The sequence below is a fragment of the Eulemur rufifrons genome, chromosome 16, assembly GCF_041146395.1.
Source record: "Eulemur rufifrons isolate Redbay chromosome 16, OSU_ERuf_1, whole genome shotgun sequence".
Taxonomy (NCBI): Eukaryota; Metazoa; Chordata; class Mammalia; order Primates; family Lemuridae; genus Eulemur; species Eulemur rufifrons.
Window position 1 is genome coordinate 30,431,253 of NC_090998.1, and position 21,855 is coordinate 30,453,107.

At 34.4% G+C, this 21,855-nt stretch overlaps 1 protein-coding gene across 10 annotated transcripts in view; it reads right to left on the reverse strand.

Annotated features, from left to right (window-relative positions):
- The window catches only part of KIF21A (kinesin family member 21A), a 135,412-nt gene that overhangs the window by 15,058 nt on the left and 98,499 nt on the right, over positions 1 to 21,855 (reverse strand). For 5 of the 10 annotated variants that reach the window (XM_069491332.1, XM_069491331.1, XM_069491330.1 and 2 more), the window contains 13 exons: positions 19,937 to 20,044; positions 16,158 to 16,226; positions 15,853 to 16,052; positions 15,550 to 15,703; positions 15,214 to 15,408; positions 14,679 to 14,780; positions 13,790 to 13,955; positions 13,284 to 13,304; positions 8,596 to 8,656; positions 8,152 to 8,206; positions 5,618 to 5,832; positions 3,164 to 3,271; positions 1,674 to 1,802 (listed from right to left, as the gene is read on the reverse strand). In XM_069491332.1, the coding sequence (XP_069347433.1) occupies positions 1,674 to 1,802; positions 3,164 to 3,271; positions 5,618 to 5,832; positions 8,152 to 8,206; positions 8,596 to 8,656; positions 13,284 to 13,304; positions 13,790 to 13,955; positions 14,679 to 14,780; positions 15,214 to 15,408; positions 15,550 to 15,703; positions 15,853 to 16,052; positions 16,158 to 16,226; positions 19,937 to 20,044 (1,583 nt within the window). The remainder of the gene's footprint in view (positions 1 to 1,673; positions 1,803 to 3,163; positions 3,272 to 5,617; positions 5,833 to 8,151; positions 8,207 to 8,595; positions 8,657 to 13,283; positions 13,305 to 13,789; positions 13,956 to 14,678; positions 14,781 to 15,213; positions 15,409 to 15,549; positions 15,704 to 15,852; positions 16,053 to 16,157; positions 16,227 to 19,936; positions 20,045 to 21,855) is intronic. The other 5 variants (XM_069491335.1, XM_069491333.1, XM_069491338.1 and 2 more) reach the window with 3 other exon arrangements.

Sequence of the window (21,855 nt, forward strand, 5' to 3'; positions counted from 1 at the left end):
TTGCATGGAAAACAAATCACTCAGAATTTAATAACCCTTGGTTTTCACTTATCTCAAAAACACTGAGTTCTTTTGACTAACAAGCCCCTCCGTAACAGTTGGGAGACTTTAGAGGGATTTTAAAATTAGGCAAGCCACTCCTGTTGGCCCTACCCTGAAGCCTCCAAGACTGGCAGTGAATCTGGTTATTATGAAAATTTACTTAGGTTGTATAACAGGCTTCAGGAGAATGAGGATATATGAGTGTCGGCATGGAACATGACCAGAAACAATGTGCGGGGTCTATATCTCACTAGTGAAATATGGTGGTCTCAAAAAGGTGCCACAAAGAAAGTGATATAAAAGGTAGGTAAGTTTTTGAAAGCGTAGTTATTCTGTTTTAGCTTATAAAGATGACAACAGAGTCAAATTATTGGTAGCTCATAAAATATTTCAGTAGAAAATATGGAACGGTGAGATTATCACAATTATCAAAAGACTGACAGGAAATGTTATGACTGTGAACGCAAGGTAGACACAATTTAGCAACTGTTGATATAACAAATGAAGATACAAGTAATGAAAATGGACTTTGCAAAGACATTCCTAATGTTCTACTTTTCTACACTAATGAAAGAGATGATTTAACAATGTTAAAAGAGTATTTTGTTTAATAACACACAAAAATATTTACCTATCGAGATCAATTTAAAGGACTTGTCATCTACTGATTAAACTAGATTAAAATCTAATAAAGAATCCACAAAAAATTACCAGGAAATTTAGTAAATTAAAAATTCTTTTAAAATGATGATGTTTTTCTCTATATTTATAGAGCCATTTAACATGATTTAAACATGCCGGCCAGATCTTAGATGGCATTCTATAAATTTCAGAGACCATTGATAATAGGGAGATAATAGCATAGAAAACAAACAATCCGGATGGGGGAGGGCAGGGGGCCAGTCCACACATCCACAGTGTTATCACTCAAAATCCAAGCAGACATGTCAGTAAATAAATACCTTACGGCAGTATTGTTAGTATTGAATTCTTGCAAGAGATTCTGGCTCAATGTGCAGATACTTTTTCACTTCAAATTGTATGAAAATTACGTTTTCCGTATGTGTCCTGCTTCTCCTCCCCCACCACACTCTCCCAGTCCTACCCCTTCCATCCATAAAAGTGATCTTTTATTGTAAGAACACAATTACTGAAGTTTTGTGGTAAATTTGTCTAGAATGATCAAATGATAATAACATGTTACGCATATAACAGTGGTCTTCGTAAGCTGTTATCGCCACCAAAGGTAAAACAATTTGCCTCTCTTCAACTCAGGCTGCCTGGATTAGAGGCTTTCGTGGGCTCATACAAGCTGAAGAATTCCAAGAAATTTAAACTTCAAGTGGTCTCAAAGATTTTTCAATTCTAATTTACTTGTAAAAGAAGAGGCAAGACAAGTACTGAAAGTATAGCAATGCAAATCTGCAACAGGGAATAGTGTTCAGCAGGAAAATAATTTTCTCTAATTTTTGTTATCTGCTTCCTTTCCCATTGGAAAAATGCATAAAATGTGGCAACAGTTCACAGGTCAGACTCCATCTCCCACATAGAGATGGCTGTTTGCTATAGGCTGTATTGAAAGGTTCAGAATATCGTATAGATAGTTGGGGCTCTTTTCCGTAATGACTTACTTATCCTGCTGAACTGAGGTGTTTCCCTGAGAAACAGTAAGACGATTAAAAACATTCAGTTCATTACGGGGCCGGCTTGGTGGGGAAGAAGGAGGTGAAAGACTAGCCTCTGAAGTTCCAGAATCTGAGCTACAAGAAAAAAGAACATTAAATAGGTAGCTTTAATTGGTTATGATTTGTTAGAAAAGTTATAAGAAACATGCTTTTACAAAAAGCTTTTCATTAGAGAATTCCTTCCTCTCTTCCTCTTTTGTAAGATAAAATGCACTCTGAACAATTCAAATTTTTTTCATTGGATTTTGTGACATTGGCCACAAGATGGCACTAAAGAAAAGGTTCTGTGGGCTGAAATGGGAAGTCAGTATCAAAAAGAAAGCAAGCCAAATTTAAAATTACTCAATTTTAGAGCTGAGACCAAATTGCTCACATTATGGACGAGGAAACATACCCAGACAGCTTAAGAGCAATTTGCTTATTCAGTTAATTCCATTGTTTATTTTTAAATTACTTATTTGCTCTATCCCCCCCTTTCCCAGTTATTCTTGAGACATTAGATTCAGTAGAAATAGGCAAATTAGATCTTTAAATACAGGAAGCAAGGATGATTAGAAGGATGATTTCTATGACATTCAAGTCAGCTAAACCAGTGGTCAAAGTAGAGAGTGTGCGTCTTGGCACAGAAGAGGGGGATGACGTAAGATTGTCCACTTAGATACAGAAAAGATATGAACGCTTCTTTTGTATTTATTTTTATATTACAGAAATAAAATAAATTCACATCACTAATATTTAAATGTAGACTGGCATAGCTGCTCTCCCTCAAGGACATGGCTGAGCTCAACCTGTCTCATGCAGCACGCTAGGTACCCTGAGGGGGGAGTGGAAGGGTAACAGTGGCTCTAATCCATTCAACTTGTGCATGCCGTGGTATTGCAATTTATAAATGCCCGTTTAAGTGGATCATCAAATTATATTATGTATTGCTAAGTAAACTAACCCTTGTAAAATACACTAAAGAAACAAGTAAAAATACCAACAATTTAAGCATGAGACAACAGCAAGAAAATGGCACCAACACACCCTATGATTGATATTAGTTTTTTGTCTGCCACTCTGAAGAGGTAGAGTCAATGTCAGTTTTATCAAATAATAGTCAAATTTAATTTCAAATTTTTCTAAAAGACTATTTGAAATATAGATTTCATATGCCTCACCTCAAGTGTATGTGAACTCTTACAATGATATACACAAATAACTGAAAATTAAGTAAGTGGACATAATCAGAGAAAAGTGCTCAAATAGTTTTACAGGTATGTGTGTGACCAAAAAAATAAGAAAACCACTTAGTCAAGCCAATAGCTGACTTGATTGTCTTGATTAGTCAAATCAGTCATAACCAGAAAGCCAGCCTAAATCTGCAAAATAATTTCACTATTATCCTTTTGCTTCTTAGTGCAGCAGACATTTTATAACAACCGTTAGTAACTTACTGTTTTTGTTCCTTGGATTTTGATTTTTCTGCTTTCTCATATGCCTTTCTCCTTGTTACAGGGGAAGGCTCCGGTATTTTTTTTTCTGATAGAGATGACTGTCTGGAACTAAAATAGAAACAGACTCTTTAATTATCTAATTTTAAATATGTACATATAACTTTGGTAGATATTCTACCTATAATTTTTGATAGGTTAACAACTGGAATTTAAGAAAGATTATTCCTTGAGAACAAAAAATAAAACTAAGAAAATATTAAGAAAATATTACATGACTTATTTCTAGTTGATGGAAGCTTGACAACTATAAATTTTTAAATTGGCAATCTTATCAAATATGTGCAAACCTATTATCTCTGAATGCAAACATCAATGCTTTATTGCCAAATAGCTATGATACATATTTTATTTTAAATATAAATGTTTATGTTTTATTGAAAATTATTTCAGATAGAGAAAAATTGTCCTTATAGTTTTGCAAGAACAAAAATATTAGAATATCAGAATATGAGAAACAATGAGATTTAATGAATCAATATTTAGACATGATCACAAAATAGTACCACAGGTAATCACAAAAAAACAATAATACACAATTATTTTACTTACCTAGTATTTAGGTACTAATTAATATCTATGTATATTTTAGTAAAAAACTTCCTTCCTTATAAATTTTAAATGTTGAATGGCTGCTATGCAATTAAAAATTCAAGACTATGATTTTTGTGAATGGTGGTAATGTATTTTAATTGAAGAAAGTGTATCCCTTCTATTCTTGACTAGTTATATTAATATTTTTTAAAAAAAACACTAAAGAATTAGAAAGCAAACCTCCACAATGGGTTTACACGATTCCTATTTAAAAGTGAAAACTAAATATAGTTAAATTTAGTGTGCTTGATTTTTCTAATCAGAGAAAAATCCCATTTTAGAAATTCTACATCATGTACATCATAAGGATCACTTGAGTTAATTAGTTTACTTCTTGAAATAAAAGAAGTGCAGTAATGGCTTAGTAGAGTTACTGCACCAAGCATGTGACCAACTCTTAGAGTTGGAAAGAATTACAAATTATGACAAGCATCTGAATTTATGAAAACTTAAATCATATAAAAAGACAGAGACCAAAAAATATTTTCTACAACTTGTCATAAAGGATACATTTTTCAAATGAAAAAAGGCAAATAGAAGGTATTACCTGAATCTGGATTCCAGGCCATAGATTTAGTCTTGATGTTCCAAAAGTCCCTACTCATCTGACAGATTAAATGCTGAGCACATGCAAATGCCTAAAATCTATCCTCAATTCTATATCACTGCCTTCATCAAAAGCATTCTTCTACTGTGATCTTATCACAAAAGCACTGAAGCCATAAGCTGTACTGGTTAGCAATCTCTAACAGCAGATCCAATCGTTAAGTACACAGGCCACCTCAAGCACATGCAAGAAAGTTCTGTCATCATTTAAATTTATTTTGGAACAAAGGGTAGCAGATGGGATTACTGAATAGAAGACAATAGAAGTATCTTCATAAAATGAAGACTGTTATGGAAAACAGCTATTCAAGGGTAGAAAGTTTGTTATTTTGTATTATTTGCATATAGGCCACATTTTGGGGGAGCAATATGCCTCAATGCAGAGATATATTCATTTCACAAATCATTTGCTAGATCATATGTGAGAGTTAGTTTGGAAAGTGTCATTAAAAATCTTAACCAGTAAATGATCTAATTTTAATATAACTGTCAAAACATACACACACATGCACACACATACACACACACACACACACACAGTACACGCACACACTGGCCTGTGTGGGAAAATCTTTCTTTGTCCTCAAGATAATAATGGAAAAATTCTAAGCTAGAATTTTTTTTTGAATAGAAGGTTTTTTGTTCCGATTATCATAGTAGAAAAGAGAATATTTCTTCCTTTAAATCTTTAGTAATACCAATAAACATATTTTGGGCATACACTCATCCCAAATATGCAATGTGCTTCAAGGTAAAGAGTTAGGAAGAATTAAGAAAACTCAACTTGTATTAAATTTGTATTTCTTTTTTTAGGTAATTTAGAGCAAATTTAAGAGTCTTTAAAGCTTCTGTTAACATATAATGGTTATATAATGGTTTTACAGGTATAACTTTCATTTAGGTACTTCTAAGTAAGTTTTGTCTGTAATTCATAGTTAAACCTTTTTAAAATTATAGCCCTTAAGAATGATCCTAAAACTGAGAGACAAGACATAGCAATTCAACAAAGAACATCTCATCTTAAATGACTTTGACTGTCCAAAAAATCAGGGGAGACAACACCTAACAGAAATTACTTTGAAAACTAGAGATCTAATTTACATAAATTTTTAAAAATAGAAATAAGAAATTAGCAACATGCATATTAAAAAAAAAAAGCCAAAAGAAAAGAAGTTAGTGTAGCCAGGCCAAACTTACATGCCGCCTATCTTAGAAGGTAAGCCAGATGGGGGAGGGAGCTCTTTTTCCCTAGCAGAAGTACCACTTGTCTCTGTATTCATTCCAATCTCTTGCCCTTCTGCAACAGGTGTAAGAGGGCCAGGCAAGGAGGCATCTCCTGTACTAGTGTCTGAAGCTAGTTCACTGCTATCTGCATACAGCAATTCCATTTGAGTGGTGGTTCTCCTTCGGGCCTAGTCAGAGAATGGAAGGAAAAGCAATCAGGAGCAAACTTTTGCATGGAAGATGATTAGGGAATAGAGATTTATATTAGTTTGAAATAGGTAAAAACATACAGGGTGTCTTTTACTAGCAAGTGTATCAAACATAGCATATAAGAGAGTGACAAGCCAGAGCTATAGCCAGATGAGACCTTTAGAGGCCACAATAATGGCCAACATTTTTATTGCATTTATGTACCAGGCACTGTTCTTTTTCTAAACACTCTATTACATTAGCATGTAGATAGGTAATATCATTATCTCAATTCAAAAATAAGGAAACTGAGGCACAGAGAAGCTAAGTGATTTGCCCAAGGTCATACAGCTAGTAAGTGATAAAGCCAGATTCAAAGCCAGGCAATCTGCCTCCAATATTACTATGCTATCTTGCCACTCGTGCGCAACTCCCTCAACAAATAATTAAAAAAAGAAAAAGAAAGAAATTCACCCAAAAGATAATTGCAGGGGAGATCAACTGAACTCTGATTTTCCCATGCTTAAATGCTTTCTTTTAATATAAATTTTAAATTTTTTCTCAATTTTGTAACACTTCTCCCCTGATACCTTAAATATGTGTTTAATCTTCCCACTGGACAATTCAGCACTAGCAAGTACCAGCTTTAAGCAGCACAGCAAGAAAGGTTATTTTCCTAGAATCCAAACTCACTATAAGCATTCCCGTCCTTTGTCTTGAAAACCAAATGACTACCCTGTTACTGCTCAGAGTTGGCTGTTGATATCACTAAGGTATTAACAGATAATCAAAGGGTTTAACCAGATTATAAGTTTCTAGAGGGCAGGCACCCTACTTAATTTAATTTTATACCCCTGCATTTAACATAGTGTTGGTACATACCTATTTAAACTACACAACCAACTTCACTTTTTCAATGAGCTAAAAAGAAATGATACAAGATCTGTGCAATTCAAAAGAAGTAGCAGATAGCACTTCAGAAAACTTTTGCAAAGAAAAAGCCCTGAAGTCATTTTTCACATTGTCAGTCCTCTCCACTGCCAAGGGCCTAGGGCAGAGAGGCATTTTTCTTGGGCATCCCTAACCACAGTGGTTCTTTCAGGAGATGACCTTTAGGCTATCACTTCACCTCTCTCTTTGGTGTCCCAGAGGGGCATGACTAACTAGGCTTTCACAGGGCCTGAAAGATGAAATTTACCTTAAGAGATCTGGACTGCATCTAAAGCATATAAGAATGTTTTCTTTGAGTTTTGGTAACCTCTGTTTAGTCACTTAGGATAAGAAAATACAAACCGCAAATTGCCAAGCCAGTGGCTCAAAGACCATACACACATAAGAGCATAGAGATATTTTTTGATTGGCTTGCCTGGTGTTTTGAAGATCAAGAAATTCTACGTAAAAATCCATATTTAAGACATCTCTTGAAAAAACAGAGGATCTGATAGCCTTAGGCCCATAGTCCCAAATGGTAAAAACGAGCAAAGCTTTCTAGTGGCTATTTGCTTTAGATGGGGCATGTACTTTCCAGGTAATCATAATGACTACCTATTCATTATTTTACATCCAGCCAAATTATTCATTTACATTACCTAATTAGCCACTGTGGGCCTTAAATCTATCCTGTCCATTTGCACGGTATTATTTTTTCAGATCCTGATTCAATGCATTCATTCAACAATATTTACTGAGCACTACAAGAATTCTCTGTTTTCAAATGTTTTAAGATCATTAATTAATTCATTCCAATGCTACCACACTCAGTCTGAAATGTACCATGGATATCTTACACATTAACAGCATGGATAATTTACATTATTTTTTAAAAACCTTACAAATATGCATTATAGCCTCATATGATTTTAACACATGATAATTAAGGGCTGACTTATTATTCAAGCCACCTCAAGACACTAGTTAAACAAATAAGAAACATTTAAGAACATACTAGAATGATAAAATTTTAAAAATCTCCTGCCAATCTAAATGATTTATATTGTATGACAATACAGGGTCTAAAATTTAGTTAATCAGCAGCTTATGAATCAGCCACTGTAATCCTATCTCATCCAGCGGGGAAACATACAACAATACAGTAAAGCCCAAGTTCCACCAAGAAGAAATTTTTCAATATAAATGTTTTTTCAGTTACCTCTTAAAGGGGGATATAATAAAGAACTATTTTTCTTACCCATGGAAGAGCTTTGGTAAAAGCATGCCTACTTGCTAATCTATTGAGACTCAGATGTGAGATCTATGTTTAATAGTGATAACAAAGAATAGTGGAAAAATGTTTACCTGATATTTGCAATTTTCCTTACCTTGTTCTTAGGTTTCACTTCACCACAAAGCTTCATAAGGTCTGAGGACAGCGTGCTATATACAAGTAAATAATTAACCACAAGATTAAGTGGGAACTTATGATAGAAAAGTTCCTATTTATTATATATGTCCTCTATATTTACAACTATGAAAAAAATTTATATGCCTATGGGCAACACAGAAAGACAATACTTAAAATCCAAATGAATGAATCAAAAAATAATTCATTTATCTTCCTTATTTCAGTATTTTTATTTTAAAATTTGTGATAGTTAAGCATGACTTAGTTTGGTTTCTATATTACAGTTTCTAGTGCTATTCAGTTAGCCATTACGTTCAAAACTACTTCTATTTTATGGCAATTGTTTGATATAATAAGATAAAAGTAGTAAAAATATTACAGGAATAAGTTAAATCTATTAAGTTTCTAAAGTTTCTCTTACCTTCCTTCTGATCCTGGGCTGTGTAATGGGGCATCCTCATCAGTACTATCCTCTACATGTTCTAAAAAACAATGTCCAAAATGTAAGAGTTATCCACATATCACAGTCTGGTGACTGCAATCCCTATGCTGTAATAGACAGTATGTCTCAGTATGGGCACTTTGGTTTTAGTAGAGAATTGAAATAGAATTATAGAAAAATATTTCTAAGAAACTCCTTTGATTATACGTCCTAGGATGAGGAAAATATGCTTGAAATAGGAAAACTATGAATTTGAATGGCGAAACATGGAAGAATAACATTCATAAGATGGGAATGTGATCATGTATTTATCTGGGTAAATATATATATATATTTTTTTTTCAGAGTCATGTATTTATCCTGTATCACCCAGACATACAAAAGTCCACTGATTAAAAATACAAGGTTAAAGTAAATGCTACATGAGCTTCCTTTATGTACTGACCCAACCATGAATACTATATAAGTGTAAATGTTGTTACGTATCAGTATGCCAACGTACTTAAATATTTTTCCTTTTTAAAGTCCTTTTATTTTTGCCTTCAAGTAGAAAGAGAGAGTGTGTGAAAGTGTTCAGAAGTCACACATCAGCATGCAGCTCATTCACATATACACAGAAGACAAAAACGATAGGTTTGCATGCAAAGACTCTGTAAACTACTACAAATCAACCACTGCTATTTCAGAACAACTATAACACACTAGTGAAAAGGGGAAAAAAAAATCAAACATAAAACTAGTAGGAAGTCAGTAAATAAAACAGCCTAAGAATGTAAACTATTTAAAATGCCAGCAAGTCTCTAATAGGTGCAAGATTTTTTTTTAAATATATACATTTTATTACAAAATCATTCCACAAAACTGAAGACAAGATTATGAGCGATATATATTAATGAAAAATATATAAGACTCATTCCCTTTTAACTTTTAATTTTATATCATACAGGTGGAACTGTGGCACATAAGTGAACTAACTCCTCTCCATTAATGTTCCCTTCCTCACTGTTTGGCAGACACCTTGATAGAAATTCAGTAATAGTCTGGGCACAGTGGCTCATGCCTGTAATCCCAGCACTTTGGGAGGCCGGAGGCAGGAGAATTGGTTGAGGCCAGGAGTTCAAGATAGTCTGGGCAACATAATGAGACCCTGTCTCTACAAAAAAAATTTAAAAAATTAGCTAGGCATGGTTGTGTGCACCTGTAGTCCTAGCTACTAGAGAGGCGAAGGCAAAGAATTGCTTAAGCCCAGGAGTCTGAGCTGACGGTGAGCTATGATCACACCACTGCACTCCAGCCTGAGTGACAGAGCAAGACCCTGCCTCAAATTAAAACAAAGAAAAGAAAAAAGAAACTCAGGAATACTTTGTAGTATTATCTAAAATGGAACCACATCTAGGACCCAAAGGGAAGTGAGGTGAAGAAAATGGTGGTCTTGAAGGCAATGTGCATATCAAAGCCTACCATTAGAGGGAGGCTCAGTACTTGTTTCACAGACAGGATAATTGAGTGCTAAGGTGACTGAATTAGTTGATGATACAGAAAATAAGGTTATAAAGAAAGGACAAGCCTCTGTTTTCCCATGCAGGCTAAGATTTGCTAATATTTTTCTTGTAGAGAGTGATGAAACCAAAAGTTAAACACTATGTGAGTGCTTAGTAAAAACCACTTAACTCCTGCTTATGCATGTATGCCTTACTTAGAAATAATTATGTCTTAACATAACCAACCTGGACAGAGCATAGAGGATCCCACCCAGACGGTCACCAAGTCAGACCGCTCTTTAGGACTGAGTTTGGTCTGAAGCATTATGGTTGTCTGGGCAGCAGGACACACCATCACTTCACTGTTGTACTCCCAACTCTAGCCCAAGGCTAGCTTCTTTTCTCATCACAGCAGCTTTACAGCTTTAAAAGGCAGAGACAAAACTCCCAAATGCCCTAAAGTTTATCCACATCAGTGTAAAGTCTCACAGTCTGATTTCATTGGAAGTTAACCATGATTAGGTTTTTTAAAAGGTTATTCTTAAAAATAGTATACAGAAAAGAGTTAACATAACAGCCTTACAAAGGCCTGCTTGCAAAACTGGACTTTAGCTAACACAGAGTGTCTCCAGTCAACAGTTAAGCAATAAGCATGGCTCACTGTACCTAGACTGTTTGTACAAACACTATGGCTTATGTTTGCTGAACACTTGTTTTCTTTCTAGGTATCTGGAATTCTGGTGGGTGCTAGACAGAAGACACCTATGTGACTATCCTCAATAAAAACCTTGGGCACTCAGTGTCTAATGGACTTCCCTGGGCACAAACATTGCATGCATATTACTGCATTTTTGTTCTTAGGAGAAGACTGCACTCTGTGTGGTCTCTCATGGGAGGGAGAAAGCATAAAAAAGCCTGGACATGAATTCCTCCAGAGTCCATCTGTGTCTTTTTCCCTTGTGGTCCAGCTGTGTATCTCCCCCATGTTCTCATAAATCTTAGCCAAGAATACAATTATATGCTGAAACCCATGAGTCTTCTAGCAAATCTCCAAAGATGGGGTGACCTTAGGTACCTCAACAGAGGCATGGGAAAATAAAGATGTTCTTCAAATGCTATAAGTACAATCCTGTTAGCATGGGGTGCTGGCCTTGGCTCATCCTCTGGCCTTAAGTCCATCATTCCATGTCATGTACGTGTTGCTCCAGAGTACTAGCCTGTTTGTAGGCCTCATGCACACAATATTGTGGTTAGATTTCCATGCCTTAGCTTGTGCTGCTGCTCTGCCTGAAGTGACTCTTCTCTGGTCCCCTTCAATCTTGTTTTTTGCCTGGCTAACTCTTTTTCTTCATTTATATTTCAGATCAAATGTCACCTGCTCCAAAAAGCCTTCATCAATTCCTCCATTCTTGTTGGGTGGCCCGACTTTGTGCTCCAGTAACTCTGGATAGATCTCCTTAACTGCCCTCACTGCAATGTATAATCTGTTCACAGTCTGTCACCCTCAGCAGGGCATCAAGTCCATAAGGACAAGATCAGCATCTTATTTATCTTTGAATCCCAGCACCCAGCCCAGTGCTTGAGATAAAATTGGAGTGCTAAATAAATAGTTTCTAAAACGATGCATCTATGACTGCCTAGCTTCTGCAGATTTAAATTTCATAATTTTCTCCTCCCGTTGTTTTCTCCTCTGATCCAGAAAGAGCCTCAATCCCTAGGGCAAATTTCTGCCATGAGTTAGAGGTTACATCAGCTGAATGGATTTCCACTCTCTGCTTCCCACCCTTCTTCAAGCTATAAATAATTGTTAGTTGTTTGAAAGTTGTAAAAAAAAGTAACATTGCTCATCAAATTAGTAGTTTAATATTTTTCTGTATACAAGGATATCAAAAATTTTTCTTTCAAGTTAAAAGAGAGTATATATTACTGTAAGTTGAGCCACTAAGAAGAAAAACAAAGCAGAGGAGGAGAACAAGAAGAAGAAGGAGGACGAGGAGGAAAAGGAGGAGGAGTATGGGGGAGGGAAAGAAAGGGGAGGGAAAGAGGAGACAGAGAAAGGGAGGGAAGAAACATGCTTGATAGCACATAGAATGGCAAAAATGCTTGTTACAAATGCCAGGTACTCAAACAGCCTAACATGGTTCCTTTTTCTACCTTTCCCTGGCATAGCTTGAGCAGCTTAAAATAATAGACTTTCCATACATATAAAATGCAGTTCATCTCAAGCAAACAGTATTTTTATATTAACAGGTAAACACCTAAAAATCAATTAGCTCATGTATCTTATTTATGTAACATCTTATCATTTAAAATAAATGGTGATTCATAGAACATATTAATTCTAATGACACAGAGAGATAATTATATTTAATATTTTGGTTACTTTCCTCTCCTTTAAGTATAAGGATTTAGAAAACCTTTGACAACTGTGTAATTAGAAAAAAAGATCAATTTTTAAAATAATTTTAATTATATAAAAGCTGCTCCAAAATAATCTTTCAGAAAAATCACAAGTAATAAAACTTCCCTGATTGGTGGATGTAGTTCATGTGAATGTTGTAAAAACTAGAGAAAAAGGCCAAAAACCTCTACATTCAATGATGTCTAAGATCCTTCTAGTTTAAAAATACTAAGCTATGATTATAAATATTGTTTAAACCTGCTCAGATAAAATTCTTTGGATAGTTTTGTTCAATTTACAATATCAAAAAGTGTGTGCCTAATTTTACAAAAAATAAAATAGATAAGGATGAAGCAAATATATACCAAAGATATACAAGATACAAAAGAAAGTTATTTATAGGGTTAAAACAACAGATGCAAGTTAATAGATATATTTAAGAATTTAAAAGGAACATAAATTTTACTTCTTTTCTGTAAGAAATAGAAAGAACTCAAAGGGTTTTTGAAGCTAGATTTCAAATAATCACTGGAGTTCAAATAGTAAAAGAGGCAATCAACTAAAGCATACTTCTTTAAACATAGAAGAATTTTAAAATCAGGAATGTTTAATAAAGATAAAAGACTTAGTATGTATGTGGGTATGGATACATTTCATAAAAGATCATGCAAAAACCACTTGACTGCCGATAAAAATTTTAAAAATAAGATGTACCACAATTAGTGTACATGAACAATTAGTAATTCATGCAGCTGTAGGGTACACAGAAAGCTAAACATACTTACCTAATGGTACGCTATCTAGATCTGTGTAAATAATAGCAAAAAGGAAACAAAAAGCAATACTCCAATCAAAACAGATCCAATGTTAAGAACTTCCATATAAAATAAGATTATGTACCATTTATAAGATATGTAGAATAGATGCCATAGCAAACACTTATAAATTTATTTTTTAAGGCAGTTAGATATGCAGAGTAAAGAAATAAAACTTGGTTAATATTTTAAGTAATTTAAATAACCAATTCAGAAACTTGGTTGATCTTTGCCCAATAAAGCTAATTGCTTATTAAGGTTAAATAAGCCTTTTTAAGTTGGTAATCATTTCTTGGAATGACAATAATTACTTCCCCAAAATTTACACATGCAAAATAAAGAAGGAATAATTATTAAGAGCATAAGTAAATATAGCATCTATTCAATAAAGCCATAGAGGAAAGAGATATATTACAGCATGTTCAAAGAGCAAAGCTACCATGCAATTCATTTAACTAAAATTTAGTCCAAATTACCTTGTAAAGCATGGCCTAGTAATGCATCTAGCTCAGGATTTAATTCTGCTTTCTCTTTCAACATATGGAATAAGAGCTGGTTTTGTGTAGCACTGGTTATTTCAGTTTGTTTGAGTCGACCTTCAAGTACTTTAATTTGAGCCTCTTTCTGGGCAGCCTGAAGACCCTGCAACAACAAACAAAAAATTATCTTAGATTATACAAAACAGAATCTACCACAAAAAGATCTGTATCAAATCGCAAATGCATATGATGTATGGACTTGGACATCAGATAGACCTTAATTCATCCCAGCTCCTCTACTCACTAGCTTGGTGATCTTGGAGAAGTTCACCTGTCCAAGATGTTATTTATCTTCCTGCTTCTCAGTTTTCTCATATGCAAAATGACATAAATAATACCTATCTTCTGGCACATTGTGAAGATTAAATGAGAGGACATAAAAAAAAATATATAACACAGTCCCAATACGGAAAAAAAGTGAGTCAGAAATCATTGCCACTTTCTACATTTGGGCAGCAGTTTCTTATAGGTGACAAATTAGAGCATTTATATTCAAAAGAGGAGGATGACAACCATCTTTCTTTTCTGATTTTCTTTTGAGCTACAAAGAATCAGCATTAAACCAGTTATGATGCCAAATTTGTTTGAACCTGGAGAAATTTTTTTTAAAGTTTTCCCTTGTTAAGGTAAAACGGGAACTATTTCTTCTTTATCTGTTCTAATACACAAGCATAAGAGATGACAAGCTGATGAAATTATAAATATTGCTGCCTGTTCTGAACACTAAAAAAAGGTAAAAGGAATACTTTCCAATTAAGAATATCAACAAAACAATAATGAATTAGTCAAAACTTAGGTTTTCAGGACTAGTGTAGCTAAATCTTACCTTATTGATGCCCATTGACAGGAAGTGATCTAGCAGGTATCGGGCCTCTGTAAGGGTGCAGGCATTAATGACTGCAGTGACATCCAATGTCTCACCTTCTTCCTACATCAAGCCAGTATAATATTATGTTCATTACTTTGAGCTGAGTGCATTTAAACAGAAGGCAAAAGCCTATTGGTTCATGTATTTATTTTCTAGTATTGGGTTAGCTGAGACTGCTCAGAAAAATGTAAAACATAATCCCTACCCCAAGACACATAAGATCTAGTTGAAAAGGTAAGATACATTTAAGCAGTCAAGAATTCAAGGCAGGATGTAACAAATGATACAAGTGTTGTATAAACAATATATAATATCACAAAATCAGCAGAGAAATCTGGAGAGCAGGCAGGGAGTGGTATACACATAAAACCTAAGCATCAGATTAAACCAATACATAGAAAATTCCTTCATATAAAAATTCAAAGTCCTTTTAATAATAAACAATAGAAAAATACTTTTCATTAAACCATCAGACATTTTAGAAATCACAAACCTTTGCTTCTTCCATCTGCATGATGTTGGCTTGGCAATCAGAAATACTGTCATTGATGTAATCTATGTTAGCAGTTAGTGACTCCATCTCCTCATTGATGTTAACCACATTTTTATCTCCTTCTCCATTCTCCTTGACTATCTTCTCCCTTCTTCTTGAAAGTTTCTCCCGTCTTTTTGTGAGTTCTTCCCGTTGCTATTGAGAAAACAGGTTGGATTTTAAGAAAAGATGTTCATAATGATTTGGCTAAGTATTAAAGTTACCCAGGGACCAAATTTGGAAGACCAAAATTACAGTCAGCTATGGGGCAGCAGATCCACTTTCTATTGTCCATACCTTGAGGAGTCGATTCATGTCAGCCTCCATATTGGAAATAGTCATTTTCTGCATGATGATGTCTGTGACCCTGCGCTCAAGCAGCTGCCACTTCATGCGAGCTGTCTTGGAAGTAAACACTCGGCCAGTCAATCCTTTCCTCTGATATTTCTTTCTGTAATCATATAAAAACAGAGAAACGTAATTACTTATGGACTTATTTGATTGTGTGCTGCCCAACAATAAACCATTTTTTCATTTAAGTACCACACTCAGTCTTAATGCCCACAAGGCCGATGTCAGCAGGAACAGAATCATGCGGACCTGGTTCCATTTGTTGTGGATGTTGGTAAGGCCTGGACTCTTGCCACAGGAATTCTCATTTTTGGCTGGGCTCCAGTCTCAACAGCAGCTGCACTGGAGCCTGTGTCCTGGACAGGAACATCAGATGAGCTCAGCTTCCGAGTGACTTTCCCAGCCACTTTATCTGACATGGGCCTTACTTGCCGACGAAGAGCTGTAACCTGAAGTAGCAACAGAGGTTGACTCATTCCATTAGTCTACAGGAATACGCCATTTATCTCAAAGTCAGAATGTCTCCTCCAAATGTTCAAACTTGCTTACTGTACCTCTTCAGTTTTGCGACGAAGAACCACTTCTTGGTTTCGTTTTTGGGCTTCCAGAAGTCTAAGTTGATGCTATAAAATAATATTGAATGAGTTGAAATAGTAAACTACAAGATATAATACTTTCTACCCCCACATTAACATATTTCCCCATCTCCCTGAGAACTACAAAAGTTCTTAGCAGAATCTGAATTAACAGCCTGTATCTACCCATTACCACAGATACAAATATTTTATTTCAGCACAAACACACACTTATATAGTCATCGCTGTCTGGAAAACGAAAAGTCATCTCTGTGCCACATACTTTTATTTAACATCATATAGTGTTATTATGTGTAAGTAGTTTTCTAAATGCTTTACAAGTATTGTCACATTTAATTTTGTTATACATTTTGTTTTAGTTGCTGGCTGAGGCACAAACAGGAAGATACACAGCTTAGAATATTTAATAGAGTCATCTTACAATATACACAATAAACTGTTTTAAATATAGGGGAATAAATATTAATTGTATTGGCACTTTATATTGGGAATGTTATTATGGTGGGTAAATGGACAATAAAACATGTCAGCATTGACTATCACTTTGTTTCTAGATACTCTAGATGATAAAGAAAATTAATTATGGATTACTTCAAGCCACTTTATAGGGATATAATTTAGGAAAGAATTTTGGACTGAAAAAACATAAATCCTAGTTCTAATTCTGTCATTTATTCTCCTTTGTGATCTTGGGCAAAGCTTTGAATTGGACTTCATTACAAACATCCCTTCTAGCACTTACATTCTATTATATAACAAATAATCCTGTATGTTTTGCATCCCAAATTCAAACACATCATTCATTTCATGTTTATTCATATCTGTCACATGGGAATTCTTTGATTATTTGAGAAAGGACTCCATCTTAGCCCTGCCATTTCCTCATTGCCTACCACAGTGATTGACATAAAAGCAAAATTAATAAATGTTTTTAAATAAACGAACTACCCAAAACTAATGCTAATGTATAGCTTGAAACTTGTTAATACATTAAATTTCTTCCTATTAAAAGCTAACTCTCAAGCTCATTCATATTTTGTGTGTGCTATAGAAATATCACACTTGGTTTTCTAAGGGTTCAAAGATGAAAATGATGAGAAACAATTTAAAAAGGAGATGAATATGCACAAAAAGCAACAAATAAAAGAGAGAGGGAATCTGAATATTAGCTTTGTATGAGATTAGCCAACCTCATATCTCTATAATAAAATATAGACATCATATTTTATGGAAAAGATTCAAAAGTTCCATTCCAGGAGTCAATTGGTCAATATTAATCTCTTATATCACATACGAATTAGTAATAAGGAAATAGGCAGCATACACTAGCAGTCCCCAACCTTTTTGGCACCAGGGGCTGGTTTCATGGAAGAAAATTTTTCCACAGACCAGGGAGGGTTTCAGGATGATTCAAGTGTACTTTATTTCTATTATTATTACACTATCACTTGCCACTCACACTGATAGGGTTTTGATCTGAGTCTACAAGCATCTCTCCAGCACTAACATCATCACCTCAGTTCCACCTGAGATCATTAAGCATTAGATTCTCATAAGGAGCGTGCAACCTAGATCCCTCGCACGCACAGTTTATGGGAGGGTTCATGCTCCTATGAGAATCTAATGCCACCACTGCTCATCTGACAGGAGGCAGAGCTTATGCAGTGATGCAAGCGATGGGGAGTGGCTGTAAAGACAGATGAAGCTTCCCTCACACATCCTACCTCCTGCTTTGCAGCCAGTTCCTAACAGGCCATGGACCAGTACTGGTCCACTGCCCAGGTGTTGGGGACTGTAGATACACTGTAGAGAAATTATTCTTGTCATCCAAAGCTTTCATTTAAAACAAAATAGTCAAAAAGTGGAAACAACCCAAATGTCCATCGATTGAAGAATAAATAAATAAAATGTGCTCTATCCATAGAGCCATAAAAAGAAATAAAGTACTGATATATGCTACAATATGGTAAATCTTGAAAACAGTATGCTAAGTTTATGAAGCCAGACACAAAAGGCCACATATGGTATGATTCCATTTACAGGAGAATCGGCAAATCCATAGAGACAGAAAGTAGATTAGTGGCTGTCAGGGGCCAGGAGCAATGGTGAATGAATGTTAATGGGGATGGGGTTTCTTTTTGGAGTAATGAAAATGTTCCGGAATTAGACAGCGGCAATCATTGCACAATATACTAAATACTAATATACTAAAAACCTAAATTGTGAATATACTAAAAACCTAAATTGTACATTTTAAAAAGGTAAATTTTATAGCATGTGAATTATATCTCAATTTTTTTTTTCTGAGACAGGGTCTCACACTGTTGCCCAAGCTAGAGTGCAGGGGCATTATCATGGCTCAGTGCAATCTCCAACTCCTGGCCTCAAGTGATCCTCCTGCCTTGGCCTCCCAAAGTGCTAAGAACACAGGTGGTGAGCCACTGCAACTGGCCTATATCTCAATTTTTTTGAAAAACAGCAGAGAAAAGGAAACTAGGCAATATGGTAGAATGTGCTTCTACTTGATTTCAGTAGGAACATATTAGTATAAACAAAATCTAAAATGCCCAGGAATTGAATGTAGCAAATACACTTCTTACTAAAAGACACTGATATACTGGGAGAAAAAAGAAATAAATAGAGCCATAAATATGGGAGTCAACCAGTCAAAATATCTGCTTTTCTACCACCTTACTCTCTCCTTTCTATCTCAAGTTTTCTCTTTACTTCCCAAAGTAGATTTCCATTTCTAAAATATGCTGCATGTTCATATTTTTTCCAGGGAGGATTTAGAAAAAGTTGAGCAAGAAAAAAGGAACAATGGCTGGAAACTAACCAATAATGGGGGAAAAAAGTGATAGCTTCTTATTTTAAGAAAAAAAATCATAAATATAATTTCTCATTTTAAAGAAGTAACCATATCGTCAAAAATTTGGAAAGAAGAAAAAATTCAACTATAACCTATAACCCTAACACAATTACAGTTAGCATGTTAGTATGCATCCTTCAAAACTTCCTTCATTGTAATCAAGCACACACTTATTAAATGCTACTCTACACTTAATGTTAAGTCATAGTCATTTTTCATATAACTATACAGATTCTAAATCCTAATTTTTAATGACAAATAACCACCCACTTAATGGAATAGACCATAATTTATTTCCATTTCCCCTACTGACTTTTTTTCACAATTAAAAACAACCCTAAAGTTGTTAAAAATTTTTCACACATAGTAATTTTTCTAATTTTAGATTATTTTCTTAGTTTGAATTCACAGAAGCAGAATTCTTGAGTCAAAGGACACAAAAACTTGTATAGTTCTTTAAAAAGCCTCTTCTGGTGAGGACTGGTTATTTTTCCACAAATACTTGTAAGAAACTCTAGTGACGAAACAGTCTTTAGGACCATGCTAAAATTGCTATCTTATATAATCCTGCAACTAGTGCCTCGGTCTCTCTAATCATATATTCTTTGCCATTTACTTCTATCTCATCATCCAGAAAATAAGCTTCCAAATAAATTTTACAGTATTACAGTGTTTTTCATGAACTTTTATATTGATTTCTGTATTCCACAGACTGTAATAAATGATGGTTTATAAAATTAATGCTTATTTATTATCCTTAACCTGCATTTAATAGTTCTAGTTATCAGAAATTTTTTCTCCATTTACTAGACAATCTTATTCAATGTACATTATTTTTATATAACTGAGAGCTAAAAGGTCCACTCACATCTCGTTTGCGCTGATCCTTTTTCAATTGTGCAATCTCTCTGTTCCTCCTAGACTCTGTCAGTCTGGCTTTCTCTTGTTCTTCTTTCATTTGTTTCATTAGGCGAACCTAAAAAATTAGGTATATACATCTATTGGGATTACTCTATCATAACATTCATTAAATAAATCATATATATGGAAGTAAGTTCTTAGAATTCTGAATACTTAACATGGAAACATGGAGTTTTGCTGCACATTTTAAATGGTCAATTCTTATTTCTGCAGGATTCATATATTTCTACTTCTAATGCATTTCTATCCAATTGCTAAGTGCTCTGTGCTTCTCATATTCGATGTTCAGTTGTTCTATAACTTGAAATTTTGATATTTAGTTTACTATCAGTAGCTGTGTGACCCTGAACAAGTAACTTTAGCTTTCTAGGTTTTGGTTATCTCAGCTATAAAATGGAAATAATATTTCTACATTAGATTTTTGTGAGAATTCAATGAGTTAATACTTATACAGTATTTATAACAGTGCCTAGCACATAAGAATCTAATAATTTTTAGCTATTGTTGTTGTTATCAGCAATTACACAACATCATAATCTAACTACAGTCATGTGCAACATAACAATGTTTCAGTCAATAATAAACCACATATGTGATGGATGATAGTTCCATGATTATAATGGTGCTAAAAAATTCCTATTGCCTAGTGATGTTTTAGCACAGTAATATTGTAGCTTGAAGTATTACACACGTTAGTAGTGATGCTAGTGTAAACAAACCTACTGTGCTGCTAGTCTTATAAAAGGATAGCACATACAATTATGTACAGTACCTAATATTTGATAATGACAATAAACAACTATGTTACTGGGTTATATATTTGCTATACTATACTTTTCATCATTATTTTACAGTGTACTCCTTCTACTTGTTAAAAAAAAAAGTTAACTATAAAACAGCCTCAGGCAGGTCCTTAAGGAGGTATTCCAGAAGAAGGCATTGTTATCATTAGAAATGACAGCTCCATGGGTATTACTGCCCCCAAAGACCTCTCAAGGTACAAGAGGTGGAAGTGGAAGATAGTGATATTGATGATCCTGACCCTGTGTAGTTCTAGACTAATGTGTATGTTTGTGTCTTAGTTTTTAACAAAAAAGTTTAAAAAGTAAAAAAAAAATAAAAAAATTTAAAAATAAAAAAAGCTTATAGAATAAGGATATGAAGAAAAGCTATTTTTATACAGCTGTATGATGTGTTTGTGTTTTCAGTGTTATTACAAAAGAGTCAAAAGTTAAAAAAATTTTAAAGTTTATAAAGTTAAAAAGTTATAGTAAGCTAAATATAATTTATTATTGAAGAAAGAAAAAAACTTTTTAATAATGTAGCCTGAGTGTACAGTTTATAACGTCCACAGTAGTGTACAGTAATGTCCTAGGCCTTCGCATTCACTTACCACTCACTCACTGACTCACCCAGAGCAACTTCCAGCTCTGTGAGCTACATTCATGGTAAGTGCCCTATACAGCCAGACCTCAGGAACATTGCAGGTTCGATTTTAGACCACCACAATGAAGTGAATATCCCATTAAAGCAAGTCACACAAACTTTTTGGCTTCCCAGTACATATAAAAGTTATGTTTACACTCTACTGTAGTCTACCAAATGTGCATTACATGTAAAAAAAAAGAACATATCTTAATTAAAAAATACTTTATTGCTAAAAAAGGCTGACACAGAGACATAAAGCACATGCTGTTGGAAAAATGCTGCCAATATAGTTGCTTGGCACAGGGTCCACAAACCTTCAATCTATAAAAAACTCAATATCTGTGAAGCACAATAAAGTGAATCACAATACAACAATTTTTTTCTCTTTTATAGCATATTTTTACTGTACCTTATCTGCAGTTAGATATGTTTAAATAC